This window comes from Pituophis catenifer, unplaced genomic scaffold (genome assembly GCF_029215685.1).
Source record: "Pituophis catenifer annectens isolate HBS135680 unplaced genomic scaffold, rPitCat1.0.hap2 SCAF_3, whole genome shotgun sequence".
In the NCBI taxonomy this organism is placed as follows: domain Eukaryota; kingdom Metazoa; phylum Chordata; class Lepidosauria; order Squamata; family Colubridae; genus Pituophis; species Pituophis catenifer.
In genome coordinates, this window is record NW_027256883.1 from 18,676,573 (window position 1) to 18,692,893 (window position 16,321).

A 16,321-nucleotide genomic window follows, 5' to 3' on the forward strand; every position below is an offset into this window, starting at 1 on the left:
CAAGAAAATGTAAAGCCAACCTTAAAACTAGAAATAATAAAAAGCTCCAATGTGAAAGAATTAAAATGAATTACGCAAAGCCTGTTTTGGATATTTTAGGCTTCAAGTGTAATGGAGAATGAATCCCAAAGAACTTAGACTAGGCCTTGAGTCTCCATTCATTATCTCAGTCTCAGGTTACATAGAAAAGGTGTTTTCAAGAGGTCTGGAACAAAGCCATATAAAGTTTTAACAATAATGACCATTAGTTTCCATTTCACTCAGGAAAAAAAAAATTGGCAAGCAGTACAGTGCATTTAGCCCAAGTATAATGTGGTTTCTTTCGAGCGGTGTGGTGGCCTAGAGGTGGAGCTCTTGCCTCACAATCAGGAGGCTGTGAGTTCAATCCTAGCTAGGGGCAGATATTTCTCTCTATGGGCTCAAAGAGAAAATATTTGCTGTGCTCTCCACATAGGCATCAGGAAGGGCATCTGGCCAGTAAACGCTCTGCTCCATCCAGTCGCCACGACTCCATCCCAATGCAAGGGATTACAGGGTCATTAAAAGAAAAAAAATGTTTCTTTCAATTCTTTAGGAATCCAACCAGCTGCTGTGTTCTCTGCTAGACAGAACCAGTCTATGTAGTGTGCCTTACCTTTGATAGCTCATCAATACCCTCATCATTTTAAGAATATGTTCCATCCAGGAAAGAGTGTCCTAGCTCCATTTTAGACAATCAGAAAGGGATCCCTATCCAGTAGCATTTCCCAGACTGTTGTTTTGAGGAGAGAATAATTCCATTTAAAATCAGGAGAGCCACAACTTCTCCAGAATTCTGATCCCTTAAAATGTGTCCCATTTTGCCCGGATTCTGTTTCAATTTATTATCAGCATCTAGGTAATGGGTAAGTATAGTCATGTTATAGAAAAATACATTTGGTTCCAGCAGAATATTGATATCTCCCGATGTTCTTTCTCATTGATTCCATGTAGACACTTAAAAATGATGGAAGACAGAATGGGCTCAGTCCTTGATCTAAAGGACTCCATCCACTCAACTACTTCTGTTTTAAGAAACTATCTGAAATCTTCTTTCTAGATTTGTCAAATAATCCATAAGGATATCATGATATCAAAAGATTTGAACCTTAGGGAAAACAACCCTTTCCCTGACAACCTTTAGACAAAGATCATCGTGAGGAAAACCAATAACATCTCAACCCTGTAATCTCCTTTAAAACTGTTTTGAAATGGGTTAAGATTTTGCAACAGAATTATAGTGAAGACTTTACAAACTTCTCCTACATCTCATTCCCAATTGCCATGTTATTTGAACCCAGCACACTAAGTTTCATGTTAACTGAGATTATCAAGGAGGTGCCATAAAAAGTTATCTAAAGAGATAAAACCAAAAATAAGCGAACTTGAGACTGATTTACAAAGCTGGTATGTTTAGCCGTAGTTAAGATTCAGCCGCAGTAGTTTCAGCAGCTGTGTATAAAGTACAGGCAGAGACGCCTCTGAAATAATCTTCTTGGTCAAACAAGAAGAAAAGAAGAGCAGGGAAATGGTTATGTTCATTCATGAATCTCTAAACCGATATTTAAAGCCATATTCATTGTCTTGGGCAATGTTTCCCAGAAGTCATTTCACCACTAAACAGCAGCTGTGAAAACCTACATTTTTTCACTAAAGCATTGTTTACTATAAAGTGTAACAAAAACCACTGGCTCTAAATGAGGGGTGTCAAACTCTATTTCATTGAGGGCTGCATCGGGGTTATGTTTGACCTTGGGGGGGCCAGAGTGGGCGTGGTCAGCTCAACATCACTCATGTCGAGGGCGCCTGTGGTGGCCCGAGTGTTCTGTCAGAGAAAACGGGCTCCTGAGCTCCCCTTTCAGCTGCAACGGCATCGTGCAACCCACTGCCAGTGAAAACAGAACTCAGGAGGACCCGCTTGCAGCCCTCCCGAGCTCTGTTTTCGCTGGCAGAGGCATCATAGGTTGGTCCTTCGCTGTTTCCAGGGCAGCCCCGCGGGCCAGATCTAAGCACCCCGTGGGCCGGATCTTGAGTTTGACACCCCTGCTCTAAAGAGTCATTCAACAAGTCTCATTCATTGAATGAGTCTGGGTTCCATTTAAGGGTAGTGGATAAGTCTTGCTCCTTACACTTCGAGGTCTATATTCCATATGAAGCACTTTCAAGCCATGGCCTGCACATTTCAGTGATTCCAGTGTTGGCTTGGTCCAGGAAGATCTTTACATCACCAATAGATAAAGATACAATTACTTCAATGTTGACTTGTATGACTAATCGCTGTGTGCTTGCATTGGTATTGATGGTTGTAATGTAATGTGAGAAAGATCTTGGGGAGGGTGAAGAAGAAATGCTGCCTAAGGAATGGTCAGTTAAGGGTAGCCATAGTCTGCATTGGACAATGGAAGTAGAAAGAGGTTCCAAAGGGACTCTCCCTAGCTTTTCAGGCTGCAAAGGAGAGGGCAGGATATTGGTACTTCAAAGATTCTGCCACTGTCACCTTAAAATGAAATAGAATTAGTTCATCTGCTCATGTTTCCTATATGATCTACCTGGGAAGCTTGACTCTCGTATTCCCATTTTTAGTTTTCTTGTGACCCTTGTTTTAATATAGGTTTACAGATTGTTAAAATGATTGCCTATTGGCCTTCTTCCACATTCAATAGAGCTGCTGATTGGTGCCATCTTTCCATGAAGCATCATATATGGAATTTCCATCCATCTTGGGAGAGCCCGTTTGGCTCCTGCTTCAGAGGAAACACTAACAAAAATTTGCAATTCTCTCCTTGGAGCTGCAAGACAGCATTGCTTACCATAGGACACCTTGGCTTCTTCTCATGCCCTTGCTGAACCAATGAATGAAAATAGCATATCCTCTGCCTCCTGCTTTGGGAATAGCTTGCTGAAAGGAGCACTGAGCAACATGGGATACACCTCAGCAATTTAGACAAAACTGGGTATTAAGCGGAAAGGCTTTGTTAACTCTGCGAAGTAGTCCAGACTGTTCTGACCTAGGCTTCCTGAGTCCGTAAAACACCCGAATAGTCCCAAAAACTTCTTTTATTTCAACAGCTGTGAATTCTGTTCATTCACAGATGAGCCCCAAATAGTTGTAAAGAGTCCTTCAGGATAAGGCTGATAATCACCCACCTTTATCTCCCTTGATACGCTGCCAAAGACCTAATTGGCAAAGCCACACGGAGTCCAGAATCAAACAGAGCTTCAGACTTTAAACTGAACAGAATTAACAATGTTGCTTCCTGCAAAGGCTCATGTGCCTTTGCTCCTCTTTTAAGTCTTATGGGAGAGACCAATAATCTCCAAGCCCTATTCCCGAGTCGTCCCTTTTGTTTTAACTGTTCTTGCCTTCTGGCAGCTCTACACATGCGCACACTGGGAAGAGGCTTTCCCTGTTCCTCTGCCTCTCTGACTCTGGAGGCTCCGGAGGCAGCACGTACCTCCCAGATGGCCCCTTCTCTGCCTCCGACGCAGAGCCTTCCCCAGACTCCAGGACTGGCCCATGTTCCTCCCCAACCTCCTCACTGTCCGACTCTGCTGCCAGCTCCGCAGGCTGCCGGCGGACCACAACACAGACAAGAAACACAACCAGGAGTACTAGCTCAGAAGTTACATTAACAGAATCATGTAAGACTGAAAGTATTTCTCCCACCCTTTCCTTTTACTCTCCGAAAAACTAGGAAATATCCTTTCTGAAATCATCCCTATGTTCTCCCTCCTTCTGTGGACTGAGATATCTGGATAATGGTTCTCAAATCTGCAGCTTTCCCTCCTGTCTCCCAAGGCCATTCTCACTTACCATTACAGATTTCAACTGAATGAACCTCTTGCCAAAACTCAATTTGTCTTAGGAAAATTGTTGCCCTTAAGCTGTTTCCTCACTGTCCCCATTGTCTATGAAATCATGAGGCTATGTAAAGAACAGATGTATTCTAATTAAGAGTATTTTATTGGAATGCATTTTGAGGGTAAAAACATGAGAGAATATACATGAGCGAAGAAGCCTTTTGTTGGGTATAATCTAATGTGTAAGCGGAAAATGCAAAATGGCACAAATCAAAAGCAAACATAGGCAGATGCTTTACGCATAATTAGCCCAGGAAAAAAATAAATCATTTGAAAGGCTTAGGAAGAACACAGCAGCCTAATGAGAAAATAGGTGCCGTACTGAAATAGCACCCTTTTCAATAAATGGAATATCAAGAAGGATTTATTTTTCCTATTTTAGAGCCTATGTACACATAGATAGAAGAAGATATACAAATCAGATAAACTGGAATCAGTTTTTTTTCCTGTCTGCTCTGCAAGATGCCTAAAGGTCATACATAGAAACTTGGCATCTCTTTTTGATGCAGATAGTTGTTTGGTTGTTTACTAAGCAATTACTAAGTGAAACCTTGACTGTGCTTGTGATCTTACTTCAACTTATCTTTACTTTACAGATCTGCAATGGTCATAAATTCAGGCATTGGTCACATCACCATCATAATTGGGAATGGTCATATTCCAAGGCAGTCATTAAACAGGGATTACTTGTAATCTCTTCCTTTTTTCTTCTTCTTCCTATGGATGTGATAATGATAATGATGATGATGATGATGATGATGATGATGATGACGATTATTATTATTATTATTATTATTATTATTATTATTATTATTATTATTATTTATTAAATGTTTATACCGCCCTTCTCCCGAAGGACTCAGGGCGGTGTACAGCCAAGATAAAAACCAACAATATAAAAGTTAAAAACAATTTAAAATTATTAAATAGTTTGGCCAACAATCTAAAATAAAATAACCCATTAAAATAATATTTTAGGCCAGCCCTGCTTGATGGAATAATAGTGTTTTAAGGGCGCGGCGAAAGGTACAAAGGTCGGGAATCCGACGAATCTCCGGGGGCAGCTTGTTCCAGAGGGCAGGTACCCCCACAGAGAAGGCTCTCCCCCTGGGGGTCGCCAATCGACACTGATCCCACTTGGCCACCAAGGGGTTGCCCATTTGCAGAGCAAGAACATCCTCTAGGGAACTTGTAGGACATAAGTAGGAATGATGAGAAATTACTTGGTTTTATACTTATTAAAGAGCTGCTTAAGAGAATAGAATAGAATAGAATAGAATAGAATAGAATAGAATAGAATAGAATAGAATAGAATAGAATAGAATAGAATAGAATTCTTTATTGGCCAAGTGTGATTGGACACACAAGGAATTTGTCTTTGGTGCATATGCTCCAAAGATAAAAGAAAAGATAAATTCGTCAAGAATCATAAGGTACAATACTTAATGATAGTCATAGGGAAACAGTCAATATAAATCTTAAGGATACCAGCAGCAAGGTTACAGTCATACAGTCATTAAGTAGGAGGAGAAGGATGATAGGAACGACGAGAAGATTAATAGTAATGCAGATTTAGTAACTAATTAGACAGTGTTGAGGGAATTATTTGTTTAGCAGAGTGATGGCGTTCGGGAAAAAACTGTTCTTGTGTCTAGTTGTTCTGGTGTGCAGTGCTCTATAGCATTTCCTACATCAATAGATGAACTAAAATCACTGTCCTTAATTTTATGAAGCAGTTCTCCATTAAAAAATTTGTAAAAAAAAGTAATGCAAAGAACAGATGTTTGCATAATGAAAATCTTTATAAAGTTTTACAGGAGAAGGGGTTTAGTTACAAACTGGTGTGGAAATGGTTAAAAATCTAAGTTGAGATCAAAAATGAGAACTCAGAATGGATAAATTCATCAGTATAAATTACTTTGTGCTTGTAAATTGACAAGCATTATATATAACTTATTGAGAACTAATCCATAGCCCATAGATATACCATGAATGGGTTTTGGCCCTATTTTTTTAATTAATTGGTTTATTTATAACCTACTTTTGCTATTTTTTAGAAATAACTCCAGGCAGTGAATTCCTAATACCCCTTCCCCCTTCCTATTTTCTCCACAGCAATCCTATGAGGTGGGTTGGACTGCGAGAAAATAACAGGCCCCAAATTACCCAGCCATCTTTCATGCCTAAAGTAGAATTATAACTCACAGTCGCCTGATAATTGGCCCAGAGATGCCCAGCTGGTTTTCATGTCTTAGGCAGGACTAGAACTCACAGACCTCTGGTTTCTAGCCTAATGCCTTAACCATTAGACCAAATGTCTGTAGATATTATCAGTCATCCAGGTCATGATTGTCCCAAAGATGCTTTTTCAGGAGGTAACTGGACTTGTTTTCTCTTTGAGGATGTTTTGCTTCTCATCCAAGAAGCTTCTTCAGCTCTGACAGGATAGTGGTCCATTCCCCACTATCCTGTCAGAGCTGAAGAAGCTTCTTGGATGAGAAGCGAAACATCCTCAAAGAGAAAACAAGTCCAGTTGCCTCCTGAAAAAGCACCTTTGGGACATTAGATCAAACTGGCTCTCTATTATTATCTTTCTCTCTTTCTATTATCTAGTCCAAAAATTGTAATGGTGAACTGGGAATAAAGAAGATTTTATTTTTTTTCAGATTAAGGGCCTCACTTTCTACTTGTGTTTCAAGAGCCACACTTGCAAAGATAGCCAATGGAGCCAGGACAGTTGCTAAATTGATTCTACTTCCCATAAATTTTAATTAAGTTCAAACTTTGCTCAGCTAATAACATTATTATCCATTTCCCCTTCAGTCACATGGAACATTATCATTTGAAAATGGCTTTTAAAAATTTGACCTTGCACTATCACTTCTGGATTGTTGGTTTACATGCTGGTTTTAAACATTTCTGCTTTTGAGAAAACAGCTGGGAAGATGGACTGAAACACCTTTTAAGTTCCGAAAGATTATAGGCATCCATGTTGAGTTTGTGCCCTATTTTACGACCGTTTGTGAAGAGAATTGCTGTAATTTTTAAGTTAGTAACACGGTTCTTAAGTGAATCTGGCTTCCCCATTGACTTTGCTTGTCAGAAGGTTGCAAAAGTTGATCACGTGACTCTGAGACACTGCAACTATCATAATTACATGCCAGTTGCCCAGTGTCCAAATTTTGATCACATGACCACAGGGATGCTACAACAATCCTAAGTGTGAAAAACTCATAATTTATGTCACTTTTTTGGTGCGGCTGTAACTTCCAACCGTCACTAAGCAAATGGTTGTAAGTCAAGAACTATCGTAAATGTAAGAAGTGTTGGCTTCTCCGGTCAGAAGTGGAACAGAGACACAGCATTAACAGCCCATATAACTCAATTTCCAATTATTGCTATCATGGCTGGTATGGCCTGACAATATGGATTGCGTGCCATAGATGAGAGCCAAATGCATTGTAGACTAAATGTATAAAATCTAAACCGATTGGGCTATAAACGGATTGTCCGGAAAGGCTCCTCATCGTGTCTTAATGTTCCCAGGTTGTCGTGTTTTTGAATGCCATATTTGTTTCTGTTCTGTATTACAGATCCCTTCTACAATCAGGTCTATCCATCAGGATAAAATCCTAGCACTTAGACAGCAGACACAGTTCTTGTGGGAGGCTTATTTTTCTTCAGTTGAGAAGATTGTATTGACCACACTAGAGGTGAGTAACAATTTTCAGATAATAGCTGGAGCTGAAGCCCGGCTTTTCTGCGCATTTGGATTGCGTCTGGTCTTGACTTTTGCAGGTACTTAGCAAGGCAAGCGCCTCTGCAAAGAATCGGATGAAGGAGAGACTTTCAACTTCTTTATAACTTTTTCCTCCCTTGAGGTACTAGGGTCTTTGTCTCTGGGATTGGTGTAAGAAGAAATGACAGGCTGACAAATTGGCAACCATCTTAACTTGCTAGGAAATGTGGTCTCTCGTAGACTGGAGGCTTCTCGGGATTTTTTGATAGCTGATAAATCAACTGGCTTGTCATTGATGGTAAATGGGTTCTTTAAGACCCTTTCCTGGGAAAAAAAAATCATGTTTTGAAAAAAAATGATACTATAAAACTTTTTCCTCTGTTCACGCAGGCTTTCTGCTCCAAGATGTTTTCAAAGTCTTTGATGGATGTCTGGAGGAAGGTGGAAAAAATTTTGGGCTTAAGGCAGTAGCTATTTCAGGTTAAGGAGGCAAATGTCAGAAACTTGACTGAGAATTAAAATGAGCTAGCCACATTTTTAAGTGCCTTTATGGGGAGCCTTGGCTCGATTTGACAGATCTTGGCCTGCACTTCCCCCCCCCCCCTCAGTATCTTCGTAGTAATGCCTTGCATACATAAGCACAGACTCCAGCCTTCTCTAAGTCATGGTGTAAAGAAAGGAGAATAGAAGATTCCCGTATTAGTTTGATATTTGAGCCTAGCAAAGCAATTCAATTCTTTGCAATCAGGGATTACAGGCAAATGAGATTTTGACAATGCTGAAGAATCCTTTCCTGCAAATCTGCATGTAGCAGATGCAATAAGACTGCATTTCTTGAATTCAGTTTCTGAACAAATCCCCTTCTCTGTTGATTCATCCACATTTAGTGTCAGCTACATGTTCCCTTTTTGCTCTTCCTATAGCAAATTCCTGTTTTTTCAGTTTTAATCACCACCATAATGAGTTCTCTCACTAAATAAAAATATTCTTCAAACTAATAATAACAACTTTATTGTAATTGTATGTGTATACACAGTATACCTATACAACGAAATTCACTTAACACCCAAAGACCAGGTCCAACACACATAACAATCCCCAAACACACTCCCACCCATCACAATTCCCCACCCCTAAACCACCCAAACATCCATACAACAGACCAAGTAACTATGATTTCATTCAGATTAGAACAGGTCCAATAGAAGCAATGGCTTTAGGTTAGTCTTGATTCTGGCCCCCTATTATATTGCATCTATACTAACAACAGGCTTATAAGCACACTATGATAGCATCATTGTTTAGTCACGAAGTCTCCTCGCAACACCGTGAACCACAGCATGCCCTGCTCCCTTGTCCTCCCCTGTCTCCCTTGTCCTCCCCAAATTCATGTTCATAGCACTAGATGATACTACCTCATCACTATTTAACCACTTATCTAACTCCTAGCCATAGGAGCCCTGGTCATACTGTGGTTAATTGCAGTATTGCAGGCAAACTCTGCCCAAAGGTTGGAGTTCGATCCTGATTAGGGCTCAAGGTTGACTCAACCTTCGATCCTTTTAAGGTTGGTAAAACCCAGATTGTTGGGAGCAATATGCAAATTAGGGGATTGGAGGCTAAAACATATAAAGAACGGTTGCTGGAATTGGGTATGTCTAGTTTGATGACTAGACAGGACTAGAGGTGACATGATAGCAGATATCTCAGGGGCTGCCACAAAGAAGAGGGAGTCAAACTATTCTCCAAAGCACCTGAGGGCAGGACAAAGAAGCAATGGATGGAAACCAATCAAGGAGAGAAGCAACCTAGAACTAAGAAGAAATTTCCTGACAGTTAGAACAATTAGTCAGTGGAACAACTTGCCTCCAGAAGTTGTAAATGCTCCAACATTGGACGTTTTTAAAAAGAGATTGGACAACCATTTGTCTGAACTGGTACTGGGTTTCCTGCTTGAACAGGTGGTTGGACTAGAAGACCTCCAAGGTCCCTTCCAATTCTGTTATTCTATTCTCTTCTAAATAATGCTGAGATTGTAAACCACCCAGAGATTGCTGTAAAACACTATGGGGCAGTATATAAGTCTAAATGTTATTGCTATTGCTATCTCATCTTCTGCCATCCCCTTCTCCTTTAGCCTTCAGTCTTTCCCAACATCAGGATCTTTTCCAGTGAGTCCTCTCTTCTCATTAGGTGGCCAAAGTGTTTGAGCTTCAGCTTCAGTATCTATTCTTCTAAAGAACAGTCAGGGCCGGTTGCTTTAGAGTTTGACTGATCTGATCTCCTTACAGTCCAAGGGACTCTCAAGAGTCTTCTCCAGCCCCATAATTCAGAACACTTCAATTTAGCGCTCGGCCTTCCTTATGGTCCAACCCTCACAGCCCTACATTATTACTGGGATGATGGCATCACTACAGATATAATCCTTAGCCATGTTTAATATTGACAGAACAAACTGGGGCACTTCCTGAGAAGTTAGCTTTCAAGATTAAAAACTAAATTTTCCAGGATCCAAAGTCAACTCAACTCTTGGTGATTTATCAGTATGTCCATGCAGTTTGCTTTCTTTTCACCAAAAATAAATGGTTTTGCCATTGCTTCTTCTGAACAGTCTAGTTTACAGATTCCTTAATGGTTCCCAATTTGTGATTCAGCAAGGTTAATCTTGCTTAGCTTCTAAGGTTAGACAAGGTCAACCAACAATTGCCATCTCCTCAGGAAGATTGTAAGAAGTTGCTGTTATATCTGCTAATTTGTGCACTGCTATACACACTGTTCTGCAGAACAAAACAAGTTGCATTTTAAATGTTCTAATATTTGTTTCAGCAATAGATATGACCTATTTTCATATATGCTAGGAAGGAGCTATATATTCGCTGTAGTTCCTTGGATATCCATGAAAATTGTAGTATAGGTTACCAGTTTGTTCATATAAAATGGTTCTATTAAAGCAGTTACTTCCAACTTTTATTCAAGATGTGTGGACTTCAACTCCCAGAATACCCCAACTAGCATTGCTGGCTGGAGTATTCTGGGAGTAGAAGTTCAGACATCTTAAAATGAACAAGGTTGGGAAACATTGTTTTAAAACAGAGCTTTTAAACTCAAGGCCTGTGGGCCAAATCCAGCCTGCAGGGTGCTTAGATCTGGCCCCACCGGGAAACCCTGGAAACAGCGAAGGACCGGCCTACGGTGCCTCTTCCAGTGAAAACAGAGCGCTTAGGCTCCATTTTTGGCCGCAATGGCCTCCTGCAGCCCTCTACCAACAAAAATGGAGCCATACATGCCCCCCCCCCCTCTCCTTTTTTGCTGGGAGAGGGCTGCAGGAGGCTGTCGCTGCCAAAAACTGAGCCTTGACGAGTGACGTTGAGCTGGCCATGCCCCCCAACCATACCCCCCAGGTCAAACACAACCTTGATGCAACCCTCAATGAAATCAAGTTTGACACCCCTGTTTTAAAGCAAATTACAAAGGATTTCATCTTTCACTACTTGGTCAGTCTTCCTCAATAGGAATTTTCCATTTTTAAAGATCTTTGATCAGCCGTAGGGATGGTTTTTTTTTTTCCCCTGTACCCATTTCCTCAAAATTTGAATTGGTTTTACCTGAGACTCACAGGATGGGACAAAGGTAGAACTGAGTAAAACGTGAAGGTTCCAAAAGGAAACCCTTGGTAGTACAAGGGTTTAAGGCACCCTGTTATTAAGCTGCTTAAGACCAGCTGCCTGCAATTACTGCAGGGTTCGAATCTCGCCAAGGCTCAAGGTTGACTCAGCCTTCCATCCTTTCTAAGGTAGGTAAATTGAGGACCCAGTTGTGGGGGCAATAAGCTGACTTTGTATAAATATACAAAAGGATGAAGGCTATTGCTGAGCACATTGTAAGCCGCCCTGAGTCTTCGGAGAAGGGCGGCATATAAATCAAATTAAAAAAAAAAAAATGAACTGAATAAAATGCAATGCAATCCTCACCAGCTTTATGTTTTCTTCACTTCCTGAAATTAAAACCTATATAAAAGCAGTTTTAATTCTGAAAGAAAGGAGAGTGAGATAATTTGCATATTCAGTGCATATTGACTTAATTCAACAGAAATATCCTCATCCCCATTAAAAGGGGATTCATGACCCAGGAGTGTGGGAGGCGAGGAAAAGAATTGATATCAAGATAGAAATGCACCCTTTGGAACACATTTTAATTTAGAGTCCTTTTATGGGGAGGAAATCGTTATCTTATTCAGCCCAGTTTCCTGATTGCAAATTCCTTCTTCAATCCATGTAGGATATGTGTTTACTTAATTAGTAAGTTTACAAAAATAAGCTTCTGAGTCTCCAGGAAGAGTGGAGGCACGCCAAATTGACACAAATACATTTGACACAAATTCATTTTTAGACCGAACTTTCAGCAGTGATTAAAAGTGTGTGGGGGGGGGAATGAAGAGCGCAAATTGCAAATGGCATTTAGCGATGGGTGTGTAGCTATTTTTCCTGTGCAATTTTTACGGCTAGCGAAAGAGCTGTAAATTGCCTCTATTTTTGTCCTTTCCTGTATCCTTTCCTACAAAGCTTCTCCAGCCTTTTGCACGGTTAAATATTGTTTTCAAAACTAGAATAAGTTATCTGTTAAATTTGGTACAGCTTTTAAGATGGTCCCTGATCCATCAAATAACAGGATCGGTAAGATTTTGTCAGCCTGACCTGTAACTGAAAATACCTATCAGTGGTGGCATTTGAGAGCTGGTTTCAAAGTTAAACTGAGTTGTAGGGAACCATATAAAAGAGGGTGTTGTATTTTAACAGGAAAGTTGTCCTAGATATGGTGAACTAATTTTATTGGAGAAATTTTTTCTCTGCTGTATCAGAGGCCAGCTGTATGTGGCACTTTTGCAGAGGTAATTATTTATCACTGAACAAGTGACAAATGAAATATTAGGTACTGAACTATGTTAACCCACCTTATGTTAAATCAGACTGTGGACATGTTGAATACAGTATTTGTTATACTAGCTAGTATTAGCTTTTTAGTAACAGACCAGGGTGTTTCTGGATTTCATTGGAAAGAATAGAGATTAAATTAAGGGCATTTTGCTATTGAAACACATAATTTGTCATAGGTTAAAGCAATAAGTTGCAGATCGGCCCCAAAGTGACCATGCATAAATCAAGTTTACCAATCCACGTGATTTATTTTTCTTCCTTTTAGATTATTTACTATTACAAAATATTTAAATTGGGAGCTGGCATGCTGCAGAACAAAGCACCAGCTTGTATTATACTCTTTATTTATAAGAATATCTCTGGATACTACATAGTCCCCATGGGTATGTTTAAAAAATAATTAGTTAGCAGCAGCCTATGATGTTTTGGAAATGTAATCAAACTGTTTAGAAAAAAAAATATTAAAGCAGTGAGTCAGATGGCAGAGACTAATTGTACAACCCTGTGATTGTGTGTGCCCATAATAACAGCCATTTTTATGAGAGGCATAGGCTTAGTAGCCCACCATTTTTTGTTTTTTTTTAATGTACCCTCAAAAATGCCAAGCACACTTCAAAAAAGCCTATCCCAAAGCTGTGGTCGTCCCCCACACTTGTGAGCTGTGTTATCACACTGAAAACGTTCTGTAGATTGTTGTAGGAAACACAGCTATATAGTTGTTTCATTCCTATTGGCAGGATCTGGTTTTTTATTTATTTATATTCCAGCTTTATTTTTTGTTTAATAAGCAACTCAAGGTGGCAAACATATCTAATACTCCTTCTTCCTCTTATTTTCCTCACAACAAAAACCTTGTGAGGTGAATTGAAAGAGAGTAACTGGCTGTCAGTTGGCTTTCAGGCCAAGTCCCAAAGGTGCTTTTTTCAAGAGGCAACTGGAGTTTCTGGTTTTTCTTTGAAGATGTTTCGCTTCTCATCCAAGAAGCTTGTTCAGCTCTGACTGGATGGTGGGGAATGGAATCCAGTCAGAGCTGAAGAAGCTTCTTGGATGAGAAGCGAAACGTCTTCAAAGAAAAACCAGAAAGTCCAGTTGCCTCTTGAAAAAGCACCTTTGAGAACAACCATGACCTGAATGACTGAGAATCTCCATAGACTTTCAGGCCAAGATGGAACTAGAATTCACAGACTCCTGGTTTCCAGCCTGGTGGTTTAACCACTAGACCACATGGATATTTTGGGATTATACATTTTGTTCTTTTTTAAGCATGCTATACTTGAAGTTAGATAAACAATGGATGCCTAACCTGGATTCTATAATGATCTGAATGAGGACCACTAAACAGGTATGAATGCTAACAAAATACAGAACCACCAGACTGTATTTCTTAAATTCAGGATTTAGTCATTTCTATTAGCAAGGATCTTTGTTAGATGCTTTTGATTGCTGTGGTTTTGGATGAAGAAAGCATTAAACTATCTAAGTGAAGGAGAAAGAAATACAGTAGTACTTTATTTCAATTAAGCAAGTGTGCATATTCCATTGTGCAGCTTGTCTTTTCAGTGATTCTTGCAACATGATTCTTTTTCTAGTTAGGGGGAAAATCCTGGATTTATAGAGCACATTGAAGCACCAACATCTCTGTAATAAATATCAGGAAATAGGATTTTCCACTTTAACAAGGATATCTTGAGAGCTGAATGCGTTCATTTTAAAACAAAATAAAATTAAGGAAAGCTGAAATTCTCAGGGTCCTAGATTTGGAATCCCAGCGTGAAAACCTTACATTTTCTTCCACAATACCATGAAATTACAACAGTACATTAATCGTCGCTGATTTTTCTTGGGCCAATGATGGAATACTGTCATTGCAAAGTTTTCCGTGCAATTTGTATTTCTGAAATAACTATAATGGTAGATTCTTTTTTAGCCTGGGAAGGAGAACAGAAATATGTAGGTTAACAACATTGCTTTTCAGAAACAGTTCTCATTCGGTTTAAAGCTATGACTGCCTTTATGATATATATTGATGGCAAAATTGCAGAATGAATCCATCAGTCTGTGCAATGGCTTGTACATTTTGGAAACTAGAACTATTCTGTGTTAGTTAGATCCTAATTTTTACACAGTGTCTGTATGAATAAATGAGATAAATGAAGTTGTGTAGGGCAAGAAGATTCCACACCAATTCTAAATAATCTGCCTCTTGGTGGCTTTGATTAAAGGGTTCTGCTTTTTTTTTTTCATTAAGCATTTCCTAAACATTGTTTTAACTTCTTGTTTTGCAGATTATTCAAGACAGAATATTTAAGCACATATCCCGTAACAGTTTAATATGGAACAAACATCCCGGGGGGTTGTTTGTACTGCCACAGTATTCATCATATCTGGGAGATTTCCCTTACTATTATGCTAACCTAGGTAAGTAGTTCTCTCTTGAGGAACACACTGCTTGGGAAGAGGAATCTCATTGCTGGGTGATATGCAACTAACAGTGTGAGGCAAATGGAATCTAAGCTGTGTAGTAAGGTGGCCCTCTAAACCAATGTATGAGAACCAAAACTTCTTTATTCTTCTAGGAACAAAATAGGGATTTGGGGAAAAAAAAATAGACCACAAGTCTGCAACCAAGAGCCTTGGTGGCGCAGCGGACTAAGTGCTGTTATGTAGCACTTAGCTGCCAGCTGCCTGCAATTAGCGCGAGTTAAAATCTCAAATCTCAATCTTGAGTCAAGGTTGACTCAGCCTTCCATCCTTCCGAAGTAGGTAAATTGAGGACCCAGATTGTGGGGGCAATAAGCTGACTTTGTAGAAACACCGCTTATGGGGGGGCCAAAAGCCCTAATAAGCAGGTATATACAGAAGAATGAAGGCTATTGCTATAAGTGCATTGTAAGCCATCCTGAGTCTTCAGAGGAGGGCTGCATATAAATTGAACTAATAAATAATTGAACTAATAAACCAAAGTTAGTGTCAGTTCTCTGTGGTAGTCCAGACAAAAAGTACCAACCAAGTACTAAGCGTGTGTCTCCAACTTGGCAACTTTAAGACTTGTGGACTTCAACTCCCAGAATTCCTCAGTTGAAGTCCATAAGTTATAGTAATAGAATCTTGCAAATCTGAAAATACTTTTCCCCACCCTTATTTTTACTGTCCCCAAAACCGAGGCTGGTCCTTTCTGATATGTTTTCTCTAGCCCTACCTCTCCTTCAGAGTCAGATTTCTTTTATCAGGCTGCTGTCTAGTATGTGGCTCTTCCTCCTGTCTCCCAATGTCATTCTCACGTAGTGGTACAGTAGCCATCGTTATTTGTCAATAGAATAAGGAAAAATGAAAGGACAGAGAATAGAGTCAAATGTAGAAACTATCCAAATTGAGCAAATAGCTTTGAAAATAAATAAAAGAATCCAGATGTACCTGTCTAGACTTTCTCTGGCACTTTCCGTGATTCCAGCTCTGCCAGAGTTTTTGGGCCCTGAATTGAATCACAGTGCCAGTAAGGAAACATTCTTCTCTTAAGGCTACCAGTCAACCAGACTAGTGTCAAAAATCTTTTAACTCTGACTCCCTCTGAATCCCATCACTTTCAAAGGAAAATTTGATGGTATTAGAGTAACAAAGAACTTAAGAGCCACCATTCCCAACATCCACTGAAATAGTAAATGGAAGATGGATGGCCTATAGATTTTATAAGTAAATAAATATTTATTTACTTGTAAAATTTATAGGCCACCCATCTTATCTCAAGATAATTCTGGATGGGAGATATAAG

The 16,321-nt window shown here is 39.6% G+C and overlaps 1 protein-coding gene across 1 annotated transcript in view; it reads left to right on the forward strand.

Annotated features, from left to right (window-relative positions):
• The window catches only part of EXT1 (exostosin glycosyltransferase 1), a 338,991-nt gene that overhangs the window by 283,473 nt on the left and 39,197 nt on the right, over positions 1 to 16,321 (forward strand). The window contains exons 4-5 of the mRNA XM_070940369.1: positions 7,473 to 7,592; positions 14,838 to 14,970. Coding sequence (XP_070796470.1) covers positions 7,473 to 7,592; positions 14,838 to 14,970 — 253 coding nt within the window. The remainder of the gene's footprint in view (positions 1 to 7,472; positions 7,593 to 14,837; positions 14,971 to 16,321) is intronic.